The sequence below is a fragment of the Lytechinus pictus genome, chromosome 2 (genome assembly GCF_037042905.1).
Source record: "Lytechinus pictus isolate F3 Inbred chromosome 2, Lp3.0, whole genome shotgun sequence".
In the NCBI taxonomy this organism is placed as follows: domain Eukaryota; kingdom Metazoa; phylum Echinodermata; class Echinoidea; order Temnopleuroida; family Toxopneustidae; genus Lytechinus; species Lytechinus pictus.
Window position 1 is genome coordinate 63,605,815 of NC_087246.1, and position 18,675 is coordinate 63,624,489.

The 18,675-nt window shown below is 37.1% G+C and overlaps 1 protein-coding gene across 2 annotated transcripts; it reads left to right on the top strand.

Moving 5' to 3' along the window:
* Positions 1–8,908: 8,908 nt before the first annotated feature.
* Positions 8,909–17,333, top strand: LOC129253821 (transcriptional adapter 1-like). 2 transcript variants are annotated; one of them, XM_054892247.2, is made up of 2 exons: positions 8,909–8,977; positions 14,076–17,333. In XM_054892247.2, exon 2 carries the CDS (start codon positions 14,103–14,105, stop codon positions 15,114–15,116), a length of 1,014 nt encoding a protein of 337 aa, XP_054748222.1. In that variant the 5' UTR covers positions 8,909–8,977; positions 14,076–14,102; the 3' UTR covers positions 15,117–17,333. The 2 variants fall into 2 exon arrangements, with proteins under 2 accessions (XP_054748222.1, XP_063951443.1); XM_064095373.1 differs by having other exon boundaries at positions 8,928–8,950.
* Positions 17,334–18,675: the final 1,342 nt, after the last annotated feature.

The following is an 18,675-nucleotide window of genomic DNA, read 5'->3' on the forward strand; positions in this document are numbered from 1 at the left end:
TGCCTGCGTAGACATACCCTTCGCGTATCTGGCCATTGCAACGCGGATGATGTGCTTGCGCTCATGTTACTTTGAAGAAAAATAAAATAAACTTAAAAGAGGGTAGGGGCTATTTTATCTCCGCGACGTTGATTTCATCATTATTTCTTGGTGAATTAACTACAAATGTTGACATGAAAATGAAGAAAAATTATATATTTATTGAGAATAATACCTTAACGTTATTCCTGTACAATCAGGAAGTATTTCATGAGACTTTTCTTGACTAATATTGTCTTTGAAATGATGCTTGAAAAGAGGAAATATAGACTTCGAAAAAAGATGAGAGTATTGTCATTTTTAAAAAAAGAAATCTCTGTAAAGACGCGCAAGCGTATATTGCAAGCGTATTTGAAGTCAATAGATTGACGCAATCTCACTCCTTTGCCACACCTCCTGGCGGAATGGATTTTCATTGGTTGAGTGATATGAGAGAGCTATAAAAGCGCATTTCTAATTGGATATTGATTAAAAAATAGGTGTGTCTTACAGAGATAAAATGAAGATAAAATTGTTCTCAGAATACCAATTCGGAGAGATTTTAAGGGTATTTTATCTCACTGATTTTAACGGAGATAAAATATTTTATTTTATCTGAGATAAAATGGATCTCAGAATACCACCCCTGATCAGTAACTGTTCAGATTGCATGCGGTGGTGTGGGACTCGCCTGTGTCGCACGCTGCAACCAGCGACGTGTGTAGACTCTTCACTAGTCGCTTTGTGGCTATTTTTGCGGAAAATGCCTTCGCCAGGGTGTAAAACGGAAACGCGCTGCCGGGAGAGCTAGGCGGTGGCAATGCCAATGGCAATGGCAGACTACCGCGCGGCGTGGAAAAAGTAAGGTAGATCTCGATCGACCTAAATTGGTACCTATTTTTCGAATGACTGAGGTAAATTAGAATATGAGGTAAGCCTTAGAATATTGAAAATATTCTTCAGTAACTTTACCTTAATTTTGATGATTTTTCGGCAGAGCTAGAGGAGCGAGTGGATCAAACGTTCCTGAATCTGGTCAGCTGATCGATATTTGTCTGGAATGCAGCGCTGATGATCGGTACCGGTATCGTACGGTATCGTACGGGGTCTGATAGGGGGGGGGGGCTCATGGGACGGGAGAATGCTCATATACATTCATTCTTTAAATTTGCGTAGTTGTTACGTCTTTGTTTTATTATTTGCTTTATAGCTGCATACATAAGTTGTTGAAATGTTATTTTTGCATGAGTTCGGATTATGTCTCTTTTCTGATACAATTTGCCTGCTATGTTTATTTATTACACTGTTATTTAATTTGTGTATTGCACTGCTGCAATTATCATTTTGTTCTATATTTTCTTGATTATGTATGTATGAAATTTATTTGAATGAATAATAAAGATCACTACAAAACAAAAGTACCGGCCGGATATACGGTATATATAAAGATCAAATTATTTTGTTATAATATAGGTTCAAAATACTCATGCAGGGACAGGGGAACGATTTTTGATAGGGAGTGCTTGGGGTTTTGTTCAGAAAAAAATGACAAGCCCCCCCCCCCCCCCCCCCAAAAAAAAAAAAAAAAAAAAAAATCTCCTATATATTGAGCAAATATTCACCTTTTTTTGCCTTTTCTTTTTTTTTGCTCCCAACCTTTCCAAGGGGTGCTGCAATAATTCCCAGGGACATGAAAATTCTATGTTTCAACTCTTTTATCCTCATGATGATCAGTGCATGGTACCATAAAGGAGCCCCAAACCGATTGATCTATCGGGCAAACATTTACTCACCATCGGTTTAGTCTGCAGACACGGTCCCTGATTGAAACTTTGATCAGCAAGTGTGTCTCCACGCAAAAGACTAGCACATATAAAAAACTTGCTAGTAATTAGTCCACAATGCATGACTGCACATTATATTCAGACCCTTAACTCGAGTGAAGGGTTTTAATACCGAAGGAGAAGAGGAAAAGGGAAGGGAGGAAAGGGAAGAAAGGTAGCTTTGTGTTTTTTTTCTTTTTATTCTTTATTTTTTTTCTCAAAAGAGAAACTCCTTCACTCTTGCTCTAAATTTATGAAGTTTGCTTCAAATGACAATATTGAAGATCTCCATTGTTTCCCCCACCCTTTCTCTAAACCTGCTTTTTCACCTTAGCTATATGTGTTTCTTGCCAGTTAAAGTTCAAATGTATACATTAGGGCATGAAATTAGAGTAAGGTTAGGCCGAAGTATATGAAGTTATCTTTTTTTTAATTGATCGCGCAACTGCTGGTCCGGTCGGCTCCGGGCGGGTAAAATCTTTATATCAATTTCTGCCGTCACCTCAATAAAGTCAACTTCTCCCGCTTTTCAGCTCATTATAATACTAAACAACCATTTTTGGGGCAAACTGGTTCCTAATTTAAAAAGAGGAAGGTATAAAATTCGTGTCGTACAATATTTTTTATCAAGTCTATTAACTTCATGTCATTTCCCTGCGCATTCATCTCCTGTCCTGTTTTGCGCCCTCAGTTGAAATTTTGAATGACACTTAAGTTTCTTTATGATTAAAAATGAAGCGCTTCAGGATAATTCAAAGAAATTAGGCATCCTTTTTATATAATTGCTATAAATCACAGAAGTTTCAACTTTTTGCGCACTATTTTCCTTGTAATGAAGTTCAATAATCTTATAAAATTAATTGAATTAGAGCCGATGGGTATTGGATCGAGATATCTGCATTTGATGAAACGTCCGCCCTTTGAAATTTCAGAGTTTCGTTGCTCTGCGCGGGGAGGAATATCTTCCTCCCGGCATGTACACTTCTTCTCCTCGATCTGTTTTGCGAGTTAAAGATGTGCACTGTCGCTAAATTGTTTGTAATCAAATCTGATCTTTCCAAGGCAAGTATATATGTTTGAGAATACCCTTTTCTCGGGACCCTTTTCATGGCAAAAAAATTGATAAAACGCTTTAGCTTCCGTGCTTCGCGCGGGGTTATTATTATTTTAATTTCCTCCATTGTATTCCTTTTTTGTGCGTTCACAATCTTTTTTGAAAACAAGGTTCATAAAAACAAGGTTCAAAATTACAATATAGTCAACTAAATTGGAGCTGATATAGGTACTAGAGACAAGAGAGACGGCTCCTTTTCATTTTAATTTATGAAACACCGAAAGCTTCGCACGGGAGGGGGAAACTCCCCCTCCCTGCACCCACCCCCTAGGGAGCGCGCTTCGCGCGCTCTGTAAGTGTTGGCATGCTTCGCGTGCATTTACCGCCCCCTCCAAAATGAAATCCTGGCTACGCGGTTGCTCACCTGCGGTACTCACGAGAATGATGCTCAAGATTCATTGGAGAATGTTGTATTTTCCCCGCTTTATCAGTTTCTGGCGGGTACCGGAGCATTGGTCACAACAGGTTGGTGATTTAAATGAAATAAAATAAAATGGGATTAAATTAATTTGAATTCGGATCTTCAAAATGATAAATTTCGTAAGGTTCATTGCTATTTTCACCCGGTATTTTCAACATTTCAGGAAATTTCAAATCTTACCCAAGAATAAAAATTCATGGCAGCCATGGATTTACTCAAAAACGTCGTTCATGAGAGTATAGCCATGCCTTTATGATGAATTAAGTTATTATGTAGACTTTCCTTAATAAAGACCGATCGAGTAATATATACTGCATGTTATCACCTTATTCCAAGACATATAGTAGGCTTATCCAGCCCCCCCCCCCCCCCCAAAAAAAAAAGGGGGGAGGAAAAAGAGAGGGGAAAATGAAAAGAAGACGAGATGAAGGGAAGACTTGGGAAAAAAATCTTTGATACTAAATAAACATTTTGCTCGCGCTTCGCGCTATATAGCATTGCCTGATCGATCGCTACACATCTTGCTCTGTATATAGGCTGATACAGAGCTTAAAATATCACGTTTGAAGTCAATATACAAAACATATTTCAACTCGGACATCGAGCTTTCATTATTTTGTTTGATTTACAAACTAATTTGAAAAAAAGTGCTTTGTAAAAATGTCCGTTTTATGGTCTGAATATCAACATTTTCAGTTGTACACAGAAATATGCCATGTTCAGCCTGCTCGATCTCAAAGTATTGGGGGAAATGAGATGTAACCATTATACCAGTCATAAAGTATTATACATCAAACTGTAGGTAATCTATTTAGCATTGAGATGACAATCAATCTCAACCTTTATGACCCCGGCTCAGGGATATTCCAATGGGAAAACAAAGGTGCTAGTGTCTCGAAAATATGGGTGATTTCAGACCGTTTGCCATAGCAAGAGTTGTGAACATGGACACTTTCAAATGAACAGCGAGACGTATAAATAGTGAATTAATTGTAATAATATTTACATCAAATTAATGGAATTGGATACAATTTTCACACTTTTATCAATCTGGTGTGACGGATTATTAATAGTCGTAAAGATATATACCCGGATTTCTGCAATATTACGTTCATGAAAACCACTGTTCCCTGTGTTGAAGCTGTGTGTGTAGACTTTCGGACACTCAAAATACACGCGACTAACCATTATGATAAAAAATATCAGCCTGCGCTTCGCGCTCACATCATTTATTAAGTGCGATCCACATCCACTTCACAATTTTCCTACAAAGTGTTAGGCTCAGACCCTTTTCAATTTGGAATATCAAACATTTTCAGCTCGCGCGCTCGCATTATTGATTTTCATGATTAAAACAAAACGGTATTAAGAATGCCCAGCACGCGCACGCATGTTTATTGAGATACACAGCTTGTTCTTCATTTAAAATGTGTTAATTATCCAGTTTCAGATGAAAAATATTAAAACAATTCTGCTCGCGCTTCGCACTCGCATTATTTTTATTCTTTTCATGATTTACAAAACATGAATATTGTCCAGTTTTCAGGTCTGAAATCTCTTTTTTTTTCGCGCTCACATATACCCACCCGTTCATGATTACAAATATAGTGCTTATAGAATGTCCATTTTTTTTTAGGTCGGAATGTCAACAATTTCCCGCTCGCATTAAGTGTTTAAATATATGTCGTCTTCAAGGGTAACTGCAAACAGTCGTTAACAGGTCCCGATAATATCAGGCCAGAACCTATATTAGAAATATGTTTGCGCTATATCTAGTTACATTATGCATCCTGTTCAGGATCCCAAACATTGCCCAGAATGTTCCATTTTCAGGATAAAAATACATGAAATTTAACAAAGAACTCGCGCTTCGCGCTCGTACAATCTAAATAGTGCTTATATGAGATTATTGCTTATTTAAGTTTTTATGAGACTAAAGCTAAAAAGTGACTGTAGGACTATACCCCATTCAAAGAAACAAACAAAAATAAACTTTGAGCTGCCGATCGGTGGAAAATATGAGTGGAAAAAATTCGCACCCCCCCCCCCAATTGGCGAAGGCTGGATCAGCCCCTGCATTAATTTCAATATAGGTATAAGATAGATTGGGCAATTAAGAACCCGTGATGAAATCTGACAATGAAACCTAATTATAAGACGATGACTAGGCCCCTTTATCTTACTTAGAAACTTGTTGATACGAAAAACACTTTTTTGGGAAAATATTGTTTGAATAATGTATTGCATAGCAAATTTGACTTGAAGACCATTTTGTACAATGCCTAGAGATTGTACACGGAGATCAACGAGGAACTCATGAAATCCAGGACGGTGATACGGATGCAAAGTGGTCTGTTTTGTCCATATACCTGGGTCCCTTTTACCCAGACCACGAGGTAAAACGGACCTTCACTCAAAAATTCTTTGAGCTCAATTTTCAAGAAAAAAAATTGGGATCAGAAGAAAATGAAAAGGGCCTTTGTAGGTTTTACCCAATCCTATCCTGCGTTGCCCTTAGAAAACTTGGGGCATTTTATATGGCAGAGATAGGACGAGCCAAAGTTAGGTAGTCCAATTTACCCCTACTTTCCACTATTGTCTTCATGGCTATAACTGCAGGTCTCTTTTTCAGGCTAGAATGCATATCAAAACTTTCTACTCGCGCTTCGCGCTTTTATCTCGTGCAGGATCACAAACATTGCCCAGAATGATCCATTTTTAGGACAAAATACATGAAATCTAAAAAAAATAATAATAATAATCTCACATATGAGATTATTATATATTTATGTCGTTTTAAAAGAATAAAGCTATATACTGCTATAGGTCTACCCCTTCAAAGAAACAAACAAAAATCAAGTTTGAGCGGCTGATCGGGGAAAATATGGGTGAAAACAAATTTAGGGCACCATCTATCGAGTAGTCTGTCGGCAAATTTATTTCATCACAGTACGTGGCGGATCTAGGGGGGCGGGCGGGGGCGGGATGAATGCCCCGGCCCTGCAAATCAGGAAAAGGGAGAATAAGAGAAAGGGATCTTTTGTCTTCCCCTCTTTTTTTTTTTGGGGGGGGGGTGGGGGGATGAAAAAATGCACTTTGCCTCCTCTTTTGCCCGGCCCTGCATGCTTTCGTTATGGACTAAATGTATCTGATTCTGTTAATTGTTTTGTTGAAGTATCTCCCGCGCGGTGGGAACTCGGGAAAACAACTTTCCGTCCGTCGATCACTCTCTAATTCTAATCCAATTCAAGTGGCGCGAGTAAAGACCTTAATTGGCCATGCTGGGGCTTATATTTTGTTGCTGCCTTATTAATTTGCTTTCCTTTTGGGGGTTATAATTTGATTGTTGAAACGGTGAGTCATTATCTTTCAGTTGGGAAAAGGTTTTTAAAAAAAGGAACAGCGGCGTAACAGGGGTGGTGGCCAGGGAGGGGGGGGGGGCAAGAGCCAAAAATTTCCCGGTCATATCATGGTATGAACAGGCATAATGGTGTCGAGGCGACGATTTTGAAAGGGCCAGACATTGCGTATCAGGCAGAATTTATCTTTAAAAAAAAGTTGCGAGCGAGCAAAATTTTTTACATTTTTCATACAAAAATCAAATTTTGTGATAGATTTTGACATGATATCCAAAGAATGATATATTTCACTCTTCTCTCTTTCCATTCCTTTTTTGTGGACGTATGCCACAGTGAACATGATTCGTTGCGGCAGTATACAACGTGAAGAGTAAAAAAACAGAGGCGCAGTTTGGCGCATAAGCTAAAACGCTGCTTAATATAAGTCCCGAGCGAGCGAAGCGAGCGAAAATAAAAATCACATTTTCATGAGAATTCAACTTTGAGATATTTTTTGACACTATATTCAGTAAATAAAATCATCTCCTACACTTTTCCTTTGCTTTTATTTCCTCCCTTTTTTTCTTGGTTGTAGAACTTTTGGGGACCATGGCCCAACCCTTCCATACTCATATACGGCAGTGCTATCCGAGTGCTATGCGGTTTGGGTCCATCTGGAGCCCCCGGAACTTCTTGATATCAAAGCCATTTAAACCTCGAAGATTGCCGCTATTTTTAATCAAATCGCGGGTATATAAAGAATATAGCTTTTACACAACACATTTATTCAACCAAGTTGAACCAAATATTTTGAGGGGGCAAAACATAGCAATGTGGGAAAATTTGTAAAAAGTCGCCAGCGAGCAAAGCGAGCTGGAAAAAATGCCTATTGAAATTAAATTTTAATTACGTGATATATATCCATTATATTCAGCAAATAACACATTTCATTGTTTCAATTCATTTCATTATAAGTTGTCTCCTATAATTTCATTATAAGTTGTCTCCTATAATTTCTTTTATTATCCTCTTGGGTGTGGAACCAAGACCCCCCCCCCCCCCCCCCGCGCCTGTACGCCAGTGATAGAACGTAAAGCTTAATGCATACGAAGGGTCCCTACAGGGGGCGTTATAGAGCCATTTGAAAGTTATATAGATGAAGAGCCCCTACTGCGTGGGGTCTTGGGCAAAGCCCCGGTAGCTTATATTTGCATAAAATTTAGCAAGCTTATAGCACAATGTTGTATGCAGTCCATCTTTCTTCCCGCTCTTTATTTTATCTCCTCGGCAGCCCGGTCATGTTATTAAGTTATTTTGTTCTTGTCCCTTTTCATTGTTTTCCAATTTAGCTTTTGACTTATTCCATTCCAGCTTCATTGCTATTGTTTGCCATTATGTCATCTTTTGATTTATTTCCCATCATTTTAATTTATTTCCCATCTTTCAATTCATTTCCCATCATGCATCATGCATCATGCATTACATAGGCCTATTTTAGAATGATTTGTTCTTTCTAGCTCAAATGTTCTTTCGTTCCTTTTCCCGCTTTCCTTCCTTTTCCATTAAAATATTTTGTTCTACTTCGTTCTCTTTTCACTTTTCCCTTTCCTTTTCCCTTTCCTTTTCCTCCTTTCCTTTTCCCCTTTCCTTCCCCTTCCCCTTAATTTCTTTCTTTCTTTCTCCCTTTTCTTTTTTTTTCCCGTTTTTTTTTTCCCGGTGAAATCCGCCAGGGCAGCTTAATTGCCCCCCTGCCCCCCGCCTGTTACGCCACTGCCCAGGAAAGGTGGCCCTGATACGCTTTTAATCATGAAGATGATTTATGCTTTTCAAAGAAATTCAAGAGCAAGTTATAAGAAATAAATAATTCTGACAAAATTTTGGTTTACTAGTAATTTGGTATTGATCCTTTGATATGCATTTACCAAGCAAAATATAGTCATCATATAATTATTTAATATGTATTATGATATTTGTTGTCTTAATTCTGTCTCTTTCTTTATACATTTATTTTATTTATTTATTCATTTATTTATTCATTCATTCATTCGTTTACCTATTTAATATATTTATTTATTTATTTTTTTTTTTTTTTGGGGGGGGAAGGGGAGGTGGGCCGGGGTAGATTCCTATCTAGGCCTACCCCAACCCACGGTAGTGGAAGTTATTTCCATTTTCGATTGGCAATATTACATACACTATACGTACCGGTACGTTTAAGCTAAACTTGTCTTTGACGGTATTTGACGGTAGGACAGTTTCTCTGGTAAAGTATTCTATATTTACCGTATTTCTGTTAGAATTATTGTGTTTTGCCATTGATTTCCTGACTAAAAAGTGAAAGCAGTTCCTCTGTATTATTTTCGTGGGACATTATTCTCTCGAAAGATAGAATCGGGCTTTTAAATACTCTATTGAATTGCCGCTGCGCTGAGCTGAGCTGAGACGCAAGTTGCAGATACGGTACCGTACGTACGGTACGGTACCGGTGGCGTATAGCGTACCGTACGTCCTACGGGGTCGTATCCTTGCTTGGCTGCCTGAGGCTGTGGCTGTGTAGCCGGGACTGGAGCGTCGGGCGCTAATGCAGTTTCGCACCGGCCGAATCACGTCACAAATTAAAAAAAATGACATTCAAAATCAAATCACTTTTTGAATTTACGATCGATATTCGTCTTGTCGCTTTGGCGAAAAACGAGATGGCGAAGGTAAACATTGCAGCAATTTTTCCCCGTCTTCATAAATCACAAGCCTAAATTTCGTAATTTTTAGCCTTTGTTTTAGGGCAAGGCCAGTTTGGCCTTGAAATACCTTGTATGTTTTAGGGCACCAAGGCCACTTCAAAGGGCACCAACTGACCAAGGCCAAAATCTTTTACAAAGAAGGGCGGCGCTAGTGTAGTTTCGCACCTCCCCGTTTAATGGTTTTCAAACATGTACAATCTCACCCTAAATAATTCACAACCTAAAATACTTGCATCTGAGCCTCCAAAGTCCAGTAGAAGTTGAATATTTGCCGTTTTGACACTTTTTTACAAAGTTTTACACCTATTTCGGAATCACTCGGTCGCTTGATCAAGCTCAGCGCTGCACATAAGCAGTCGGTACGCGTACAGTACGTACCACCTAGTGAAGTGCAAGAAGAGCGAGTTTTTATATGGTATCTTCAAAAAGATTTTTTCCCCTCTTTCAGCTTGCACCAAGTATAACGGTAGTGGTTGTGCAGAGTGGTTGATGTTTGTTGTGTGAAGGTATGTGTGTGGGGTGTGCGTGTGTGTGATTTTTTGAATGAAATAAGAAATGTGAATAAACATCAACCACTCTGCACAACCACTACCGTAATACTTGGTGCAAGCTGAAAGAGGGGAAAAAATCTTTTTGAAGATACCATAGAAAAAACTCTTCTTGCACTTCACTAGGTGGTACGTACTGTACGCGTACCGACTGCTTTATGTGCAGCGCTGAGCTTGATCAAGCGACCGAGTGATTCCGAAATAGGTGTAAAACTTTGTAAAAAAAGTGTCAAAACGGCAAATATTCAACTTCTACTGGACTTTGGAGGCTCAGATGCAAGTATTTTAGGTTGTGAATTATTTAGGGTGAGATTGTACATGTTTGAAAACCATTAAACGGGGAGGTGCGAAACTACACTAACGCCAGAAGGGCATCGAAGGCCATTTTTTTCGGTATCCTTTTTTTTAGATGTCAAATGTACTTTATCTTGTAAGTATATAGGGTGCTACATGATAACCTTTTTTTATTTTTGAATAGTTGGAAAATACTTGCCCGAATATATATTTCATTGAATTTGCCCCCCAAAAAATATTTCAAAACAAGATTTTACGGTTTAAAGGAAAGAAGAGCTGTTTTATGGACATGTACCATCGCCTTTTTCCTCTTTTTAACATGAACTGATGTACCTTGTACTTTTAGTTGTAAAATTGTTTTTTTTTTTCAAAGTGATTTTATCTTGCCGCCCCGGCCATGACCGAAATTAGTGTGTTGATATGCTATTTGAATGATTTCCTGATTTTCCTCTCTCTTATATTTTCATGTACTTTTGTGACCGTGGCACAAAATAAAAAAGGGAATCACTGAAAATAAGTATAAAAGAAGAAAGAAAGAAAAATATAAAGAAAGGGGCAAAAAAAGAAAAGGAAAGGAAGGGAAGGTGAACAAATGGGTAAAATAAAGAATGAAGGAGACAAAGAAAAGAGATGAATGGAGAAGAAAGAAAAATGAAGGGGAAAATGAAGGTAAAAAAGAAAAACAGTGAAAAGAAAGAAAGTTAGAATAAAAGAAGGAAAGAAAAAAAGGTTTCCTTCATTCTTTGAAATAAAGAAAAAAGGAAAGAAAAAGAAAGGATGGGATGATGAATGAATGTTTGAGAGAAAAAAAGGAGAGAAAGAAAAAAAAGAAAGTAAGACAAAAACGGAGGATGAATGAAGGAAATAATTTTTTTTCATTCTTTGAGAAAAAGAAAGAAGAAAAACAGGAAGGTAGGGAGGAAGGAAGGAAGGAAAGGAATAGCAAAAAGGAAAAAGAATGAAATAAAAGATGAAAGAGAGGAAGGAGAGAATGAAAAAAGAAAGAAAATAATAGAAGGAGAGAAAGAACAAAAAGAAAAGGGAGAGGAAGGGAAAGGGAAGCAAAGAAAATTTTAAGAAATGAAAGAATGAAGGAAAGAAAAATAAATTTAAAAAAGAAGGAAAGTAAGAGAAAGAAAGAAAAAAACAATGAGGGACATGTAAAGAAGGAAAGATTGAAGAAAATTAAATGAACACAGAAAAAAGGAAGGAAAGCAAGGAAATAATAAGAAATAATGATAGATGGAATGGAAAAGGGAATTCAGAAAAGATAGGATGAAGAGAAGAGGAATGGAAAAAAAGAAAGAGAAAAAATATCAGGAAGGAAGATAAGAAAGAATAAGGGAAAGGAAAAGAAAAGGAAGGACAGGAAGTAAAGAATGAAGCGAAGAGAGTGAAAGCAAGAAAAGAATGAAAGTAGAAAGGAAGAAAGAGGGAATGACAGAAAGAATAAAAAGAAAAAGGAGAGGAAGGGAGCAAAAAAAAAAATAAGGAAAGAAAGAAGAAAGGAACTAAAAGGAAAGTAAGAAAAGGAAGGAAAGAACAAAAATGAACAGAGAGAGAGAACTGATCAGGAAAGAAAGCTAGGAAAGATTTGAAATAAGATAGAACAAAAAAGTCAGGCAGGAAGGATAGAAGAAAGGATGAAGAAAAAAGGATAGAAAAGAAAGAAAACTGAATGAAAGAAAGCAATAAAGAAAGAATTATAATAAAGAGGAAAAAATTCAAACTTCAAGCTAACAAAACAAATGTAATCATCTAACAAAAATCTTACTGATATTTTTTTTTTTTTATAATATATTAAAAAAATTGTTAGAAAAATAAAATGTTATAGAAACGAATAAAATTTCAAAGTGAAACATTGTCAAACTTAAAATAGGTGAACATCGCGGCATCACACCAACACAGGCTAGGCATCTCTCTTCCCATTGTCGTGTCTTCTTGTTATTGGTGCGAACACGAGAAGACTCAAAACAAAAGCTGAAACAACTAGAGCGATCTAGTAATGAAAACTCAATAACTTGCTCCTCCGACTACATCACCAAATCATTAATCTGAGTATCCATATAAATGTAATTATAAGAAATTCCTGTCGATTTTGTGATTATTTTGTTGGAAAAACTGTTAATCATGTGAGATTGTTCACTTTGATTCAGAGTTTCCTCCGATCATGCAAGCCTGCCACACAGGCAGGCAGGCAGGCCAGGCCATGTGCAGCAGCTAGTATATGTACACTGTATGCTAACTTTGCGTGGGTGTGTGTAGATCCCAGAAAATCACGGAAAATGGCTTGCAGTTTGAATTGAGGGAAGTTGTTAACTATGTTTTTTCTCTCTTCTGTATTTTTGCTTGTGAAATATGGGAGAACTTTGTAAACTTCAATCTTACACTGAGAAAGGGCATGGCCAGTTTTGAAAAAAGGGCACGTCGGCCAGTTAGAAAAAAAGGGCATGGCCGTTTTGGCCGTTAATTGATCAGTTTTGTAAAGGCATCACGGCCAGTTATAGGGGCATCGACGGCCTGGCCGTCGATTAATTTATCATAATATTTTTCTCTTTTTTTTAAATGATTTCTTGTTTAAATATGAAATTGATATTGTAGGAATGACGGAAATGATATGATATGGGGGGACCTAAAGCTACGCACCTAAATTACTAATTAGTGGTAAATATTCTAAAGATCCTTTAGGCTAACGGGCTTAGGGCCTAACAAAAAAGAAAATATTACAGAACTCACTAATTAAAAAATCCTGCCGTGTTTTCCATACACCTCTTGATATCACCGCCCGAGAAGGGGTCCTAATGGCTAAAGCTACGCACTCGATTTATCATGCAAAAAAATAGTATTTCCTTTGCCTCAATTTTTAAAATATGCTCATATTATAAGATAATATGAAATTAAAGCTAGTACAACTCTAGACCAAAAGCTTCGGTCTCTGTTATGTTGGCTGTTCCGCTGAACTCCGTTGGCTCTACTCACCAAATACAGAGACCGAAGTTCTAGCTCGATCTGTTCAGGGAGTCCATGGCCATATGTTTACAGGGAAGTGAAGTTGCGCGCGACAGCCGAAGTAAGTCACTGTTTTTTCCCCTTTTAAGTTTATTTTCCCCCGTTTTGGTGCATTTCAGGCCAAAACGGAATAATAATCTTTTTTTTTGGTACAGTTCTTTTCATATATTTTTATGAAATAAAGACAAAAATCGATGAGCCCCGTCGGGGGGATTTTGCATTGTTAACCCCCTAATGGTGGCTGCACGATAGCGAGCCGTCTGTGTACAAGGAGAAAAAAAAAAAAATTAAAATGTTAAAAACTCCTCGAAACAGACGGCTGCCAGCTGTCTAGTACAACTCCAGAATTCCAAAGAGTTGTGGGTTTTCTCTGCATTTAGAGATTTACTGCAGCCTATCTGACCATTTCGTCTCATAACTAGTTGGTCTAATACCCATTCTATTTTCATTCATTTCACCCAATTAATACAGAGTCCAATTGGACCAAACGTTATAAGGACTGAATGGCTTTTGGACCAACTGATTATTAGACGAAATGGCAGTGTGACTACATGTATGTGGATAAGGAAGAACTGATGATAGACCAAATAATAGTAGACGAGTTGGGGATTGGATGAATTGACATTAGACCAATTGAAAATAAACCCTCACAAAGGTTGCGATGCTGCATGAAGTCACAAATTTCACAAGAAATTATAAACAACACAAGTGGCCTTACCCCAAATACTCAAATTAAAGTCCTCTCTTTGTCTTTATTTTCTGTATACAGGGGGATTGGATATGCCAAGAAAACACCATGGCAATGAATGCAGTGAATGCAGAACTGAAGCAAGCCAGGAAAAAATTAGAGGAGGCCCTTGGTGATAACCTACCTGCTTACTGGACGGTGATGAAACAGTGGTATCGCCAGAAAGTAGACAAAGATGAATTTGACAATGAAGCCATACGATTGCTGACAGAGAGGAATGTCCACCTGCATAATGAGTTTATGGTTGCTATCTTTACAAAGTGCCAAACTGCCAACTTCATCCTTGACTCCAATGCAGGTAAAGGAGCTACCTCCGCTGTTACGCCACCAACTCCAGCACCAAGCAAAGTGGCGAAGAAGACAAAGAGCACGAAGAAGAAGAAAGCTGTTGTGAGAGCCACTTTTGAGAATCGCTTCATGCCCAGTGATCCTATGCAGTATCTACCAATCGAGGTGTCGAAGCCTGTAGCCAATGATAAAGTTGATTTCTGTACCAAGGCAGCTTGCCTACCAGACGCTGAAATGCTTCATGGAAGAGTGTTTGTGACGACCTGGGAATGGGGCCTGGAGGGTGTCACAGATTCCACTGTCCCTCTTATCCTCCATGCTATCCAACACACCCTCAAAAGTATCATCAGTGCTATGCTTTCAAGACAGTCTGCCTACGAGGTCCGGGATGGGTGCTTCAAGCATGCCAATGGGCAATATTTCACTGAAACAACGCCGCAAGCAAAAGAAAGAGAAAACAAGGCTGATATCCAGTCTTCTACAGACTCGCCAAGCTCTAATATCGTAAGCAAGCTCGGAGTGGATGAAGTCGAGCAAAAGGCTGTTTATAGACTCGCTACCGGTGGCATGGCCCCCATGAACAAGACGCTAACTTTAGAAGATTTACTTGATGCAATGCTGGTCAATGGTAGACTGCTGGCTTCTCATACAGTTTCTTCATTAGCAATAGAAAGGGTTCTGTGTAGTCTTTGGCATCCCGATCAATATCAACTTGACCAGGATGAGAAATTCAGACAACAACTTGCAAAACCATTTTCCATGGACAGACGGTAGCAACCAACAATTGTTGTGTTTTGGAGATAACTTGAACTAGAAAGATTATACAGGATTCAGTGAAAATTTGAATTCAGTTTGTCTCACTGAACTTGTATGGTGGGATGAGATGTAGGAGTGAGATACAGGAGTCCATATATTACAAAAATGTAATCCTAAGACATCTCTTGAATGTAGATTTAGAAGTGAGTTCAATTTTTAGGTCACTGTTTACATGTATAGCTGCCTGAATGGATCACCACATGCTCAGAAAATGTAACGCTGAGACTGAACATGAAGCGTGAGCATAAAACATTCTATTCCTTTCTTATATTTCCAAAGCTTCTTTTCAGAAAGGCAGCTACATCCAGACTGCCTCTGAAATCATAAGTATGTCTGATCACCTCCACCAACAGCTATTTTCTTGTATTTGTGTATTATCTTGGGTTAGGGCCAAGTCATGCCAGAAATTTTTCATGTCTCGTGTCTACGAAAGTATGCTTGGAGTACATTGTAGGCCCTATTACTGGTAACTATGGAGCTCATCTAGCAAATGCCTGATTATCTTTGGGCAAGCAAAATCAGAGTGTTATAATAAGTACAGTGTATGATTAACCGTGGTGTACCATGAAGCATGTACATTGATTCAATGTTTGCCATGAAAACCTTTAAAAATTACTTGGTCCCTCAGCATGAACTTCGCTACTGTTGCATGTTTAATAAAGCTGTTTGTAAGTTTCAAATGACTTAACGCATGACTGTTGACCCTTCTAAATGCTGCATCCCAATGTTCCAGTCATTCGTAAAGTTGTTCACAACTTTATGAAACAGTCTCACCAGGGACGGCTGATTCAGTCTTATCTTGGATGTCATGAAATGCTAATTCTGGTACAGTTTATGAAAAGCTAATTGTGTTGCCTCTTCCTGGGTGTTCAATATACGTATGTATGTATGTAAATTAGTAAAACTATATGCTTAATTCACACGTACTAATGGTGGGGGGGGGGGGGAATCATCCCAAGGAATAAAAATTGAGTTCATTTCTGATTGTAATTGACTCCTGAATTTAGCTGAATGAAATTATTGCCAGGTATTTTTGTGTGTGTAGATTTTAACCTGAAATCTCTCAATTCTCGGAAGAAGTAGCAGCTGTGTCTATTGTCAGCTTTGAATTTCATACTACGCTTGTAAAGGATATTGGTTTGCCTCTTGTCTGTATATCTTATTGTATGAACATTGATTTCAAATATTTAAAAAGATCATTATGGAAATTACAACTACGCTTTTATAATCAGTATAATTTTTTTTATTAACTGCAGTGAGATTATATCAACGAGATCATGTAAGATGATATATTTTGTTCCCCTCAAGTCAGGTAATCCCTTATGGAACAAACACATAGTCACACTCTATCAGATTGTGAAAGTCGGCAAAATATCAAATTTATAAAGTGTGATGAATATTAAAAATGTCCATACATGCTGTGATAAATGCAATTAAAAATGCAGAGAATACCTTCAACTGTTTGCAGTTTTTGGAGATATATTCTCTTGATATGGATAAAAAAATTCTACCAATTCAATTCAACAACACTGTAGTATATAGGTCTTATAATATGAGACACAGGGAATGCAGATTCTTTACATGATCAATTCAAGTACATAGAATTATGTTCCTATTTAAATAATTAACAGAAAAATGTTTGGCAAAAACAGCTCCCTTTTTTGGTTTTAGTGAGTTAAAACTTAAATGCTAATGTTTATTTTCGTCCCGGGTAGAATTTGTCCAAATTTTCATAACATTGGTGTTCAAAAGAAAATTTGTATGTTTTGGTGCCCCCAACACCATGTACATGCAATTTAGTGTTTTGATAGATCTATGGAAGCAATTTTGGGAATATTGTAGTGAATTGATGAAGTACATACATGGCATGTGTTGTTTTATCCTTCATAATTGTTTCTTAGATGCCATTTCTCAGACAAAACTAGGAATTCCTTTTCTAACGTACAGTGTATTTTCTTCCAAAGAAAACTATTTTATTGGGTGTGTAGGAAAATGCCAACTCTAGTTGATTTTCTCAATTTATTGATCCATGCAAATAGACATCCCTGTTATTGTGTAGTAGTGTAAATTATGTTGAGTTACTTCTTAGGAATAGGTAATGTAACATGCATGTAAGCAGTATTTATATGTACCTGCATGGAATAATGCATTTTCATAATAAAATTTATGAACTTATCATTATGTTGTCTCTGAATATGTTTATATGTTTACTCCCCCCCCCCCACCACAAACTCAAAAGTGATGAAAGAAGCGATCATAGATCTCCTATTATCATAGGTATTTATATTCTTCCATGGTTTACAGTGCTGATTTTGCCCTTAACTTCAAACAAACCTAATGTCACAGACAAATACACGAATATTGCTTTTGCGAGGAGAAATTATATGAAAGGGGTACACCAGGTTAAAATTATTTTGTGATTTGAACAAAGAGAGATAACACTGAAAATTACATCAAAGTATGTCAATGTTTTACATTAATTAATTGAAGCAGTTCTATGCCTTTCCTTGATTATGCAATGAGCAAGCTGATGTCATCCACCCACTTATTCTTTTGTATTTTATTCCACAAAAAGTTTTTTTTTCCAAATTTTTTCTTCGAAAGTGATAAGTAGGAATGACTGCTGATTTTACTGTGAAATATAATAATTTCTGAATCTTATTTGTTCAATATCACACAAAGTCATTAATGAAAATATTAATGATTTCATGTAATGAGAAAAAGGTGGGAATATGACATCAGCCATCTTATTGCATATTCTTGATGGCATGCACATTCATGTAACTGTTAACAAAATATTGCCACACTTTAAAATTCAATATTTTCTTTGTTCTTTATCAGATATTGATGGAATTTTCAGTGTTTTGCTCACTAAATTTACTCTTCTTTTTTAGCTATTTTAATTTTCAGTCTGGTGTACCCTTGCAAGTTAGATCATGTTATTTGTCATGTTGACTAATACTATGTCCAAGTGCTGGTTTATTTGGAGAAAACACAACCATTAGAAAGCATGCCATTTATTGTTGCTCTTTACTGCAAAATAAGTTTCACAAAACGGTTATATGCATATCCTAGTCAGTATGCAAATGAGGGAACTGATGTCACCACTCACTATTTCTTTTTTATCTTATTTTATGAAATATGAAATGTATTTTTTTCCCCTCATAATGTAAAACAATGTTTGATTTTCCCCTGAAAATATGGGATTGCCTTGTTGCAACCTATTGTGATTCATTAAGAAGCTTCCATAAATGTTGAATCTGCAAAATAATAAAATATTCTATATTTCATATAATACAATACAAAAGAAATAGTGAAACTCTTAATTTGCATATCACTGTGTTGTACATATATGCTATGATTTTCTTTCATTTTTCATCTGACTTTTGATTCAATTTTCAGCATTATGCTTGTTTAATTTTCTCTTTTTCTTCAAAATCCACCTGCTGTTGAGGTGGACTTGCCCTTTAAGATCCACACACACACAGACTAGTAAAAATACCAAACACTGTAATCA

Excerpts from the sequence above, each read along its gene's own strand:
- LOC129253821 (XM_054892247.2), top strand. The coding sequence starts at position 14,103 with ATGGCAATGAATGCAGTGAATGCAGAACTGAAGCAAGCCAGGAAAAAA.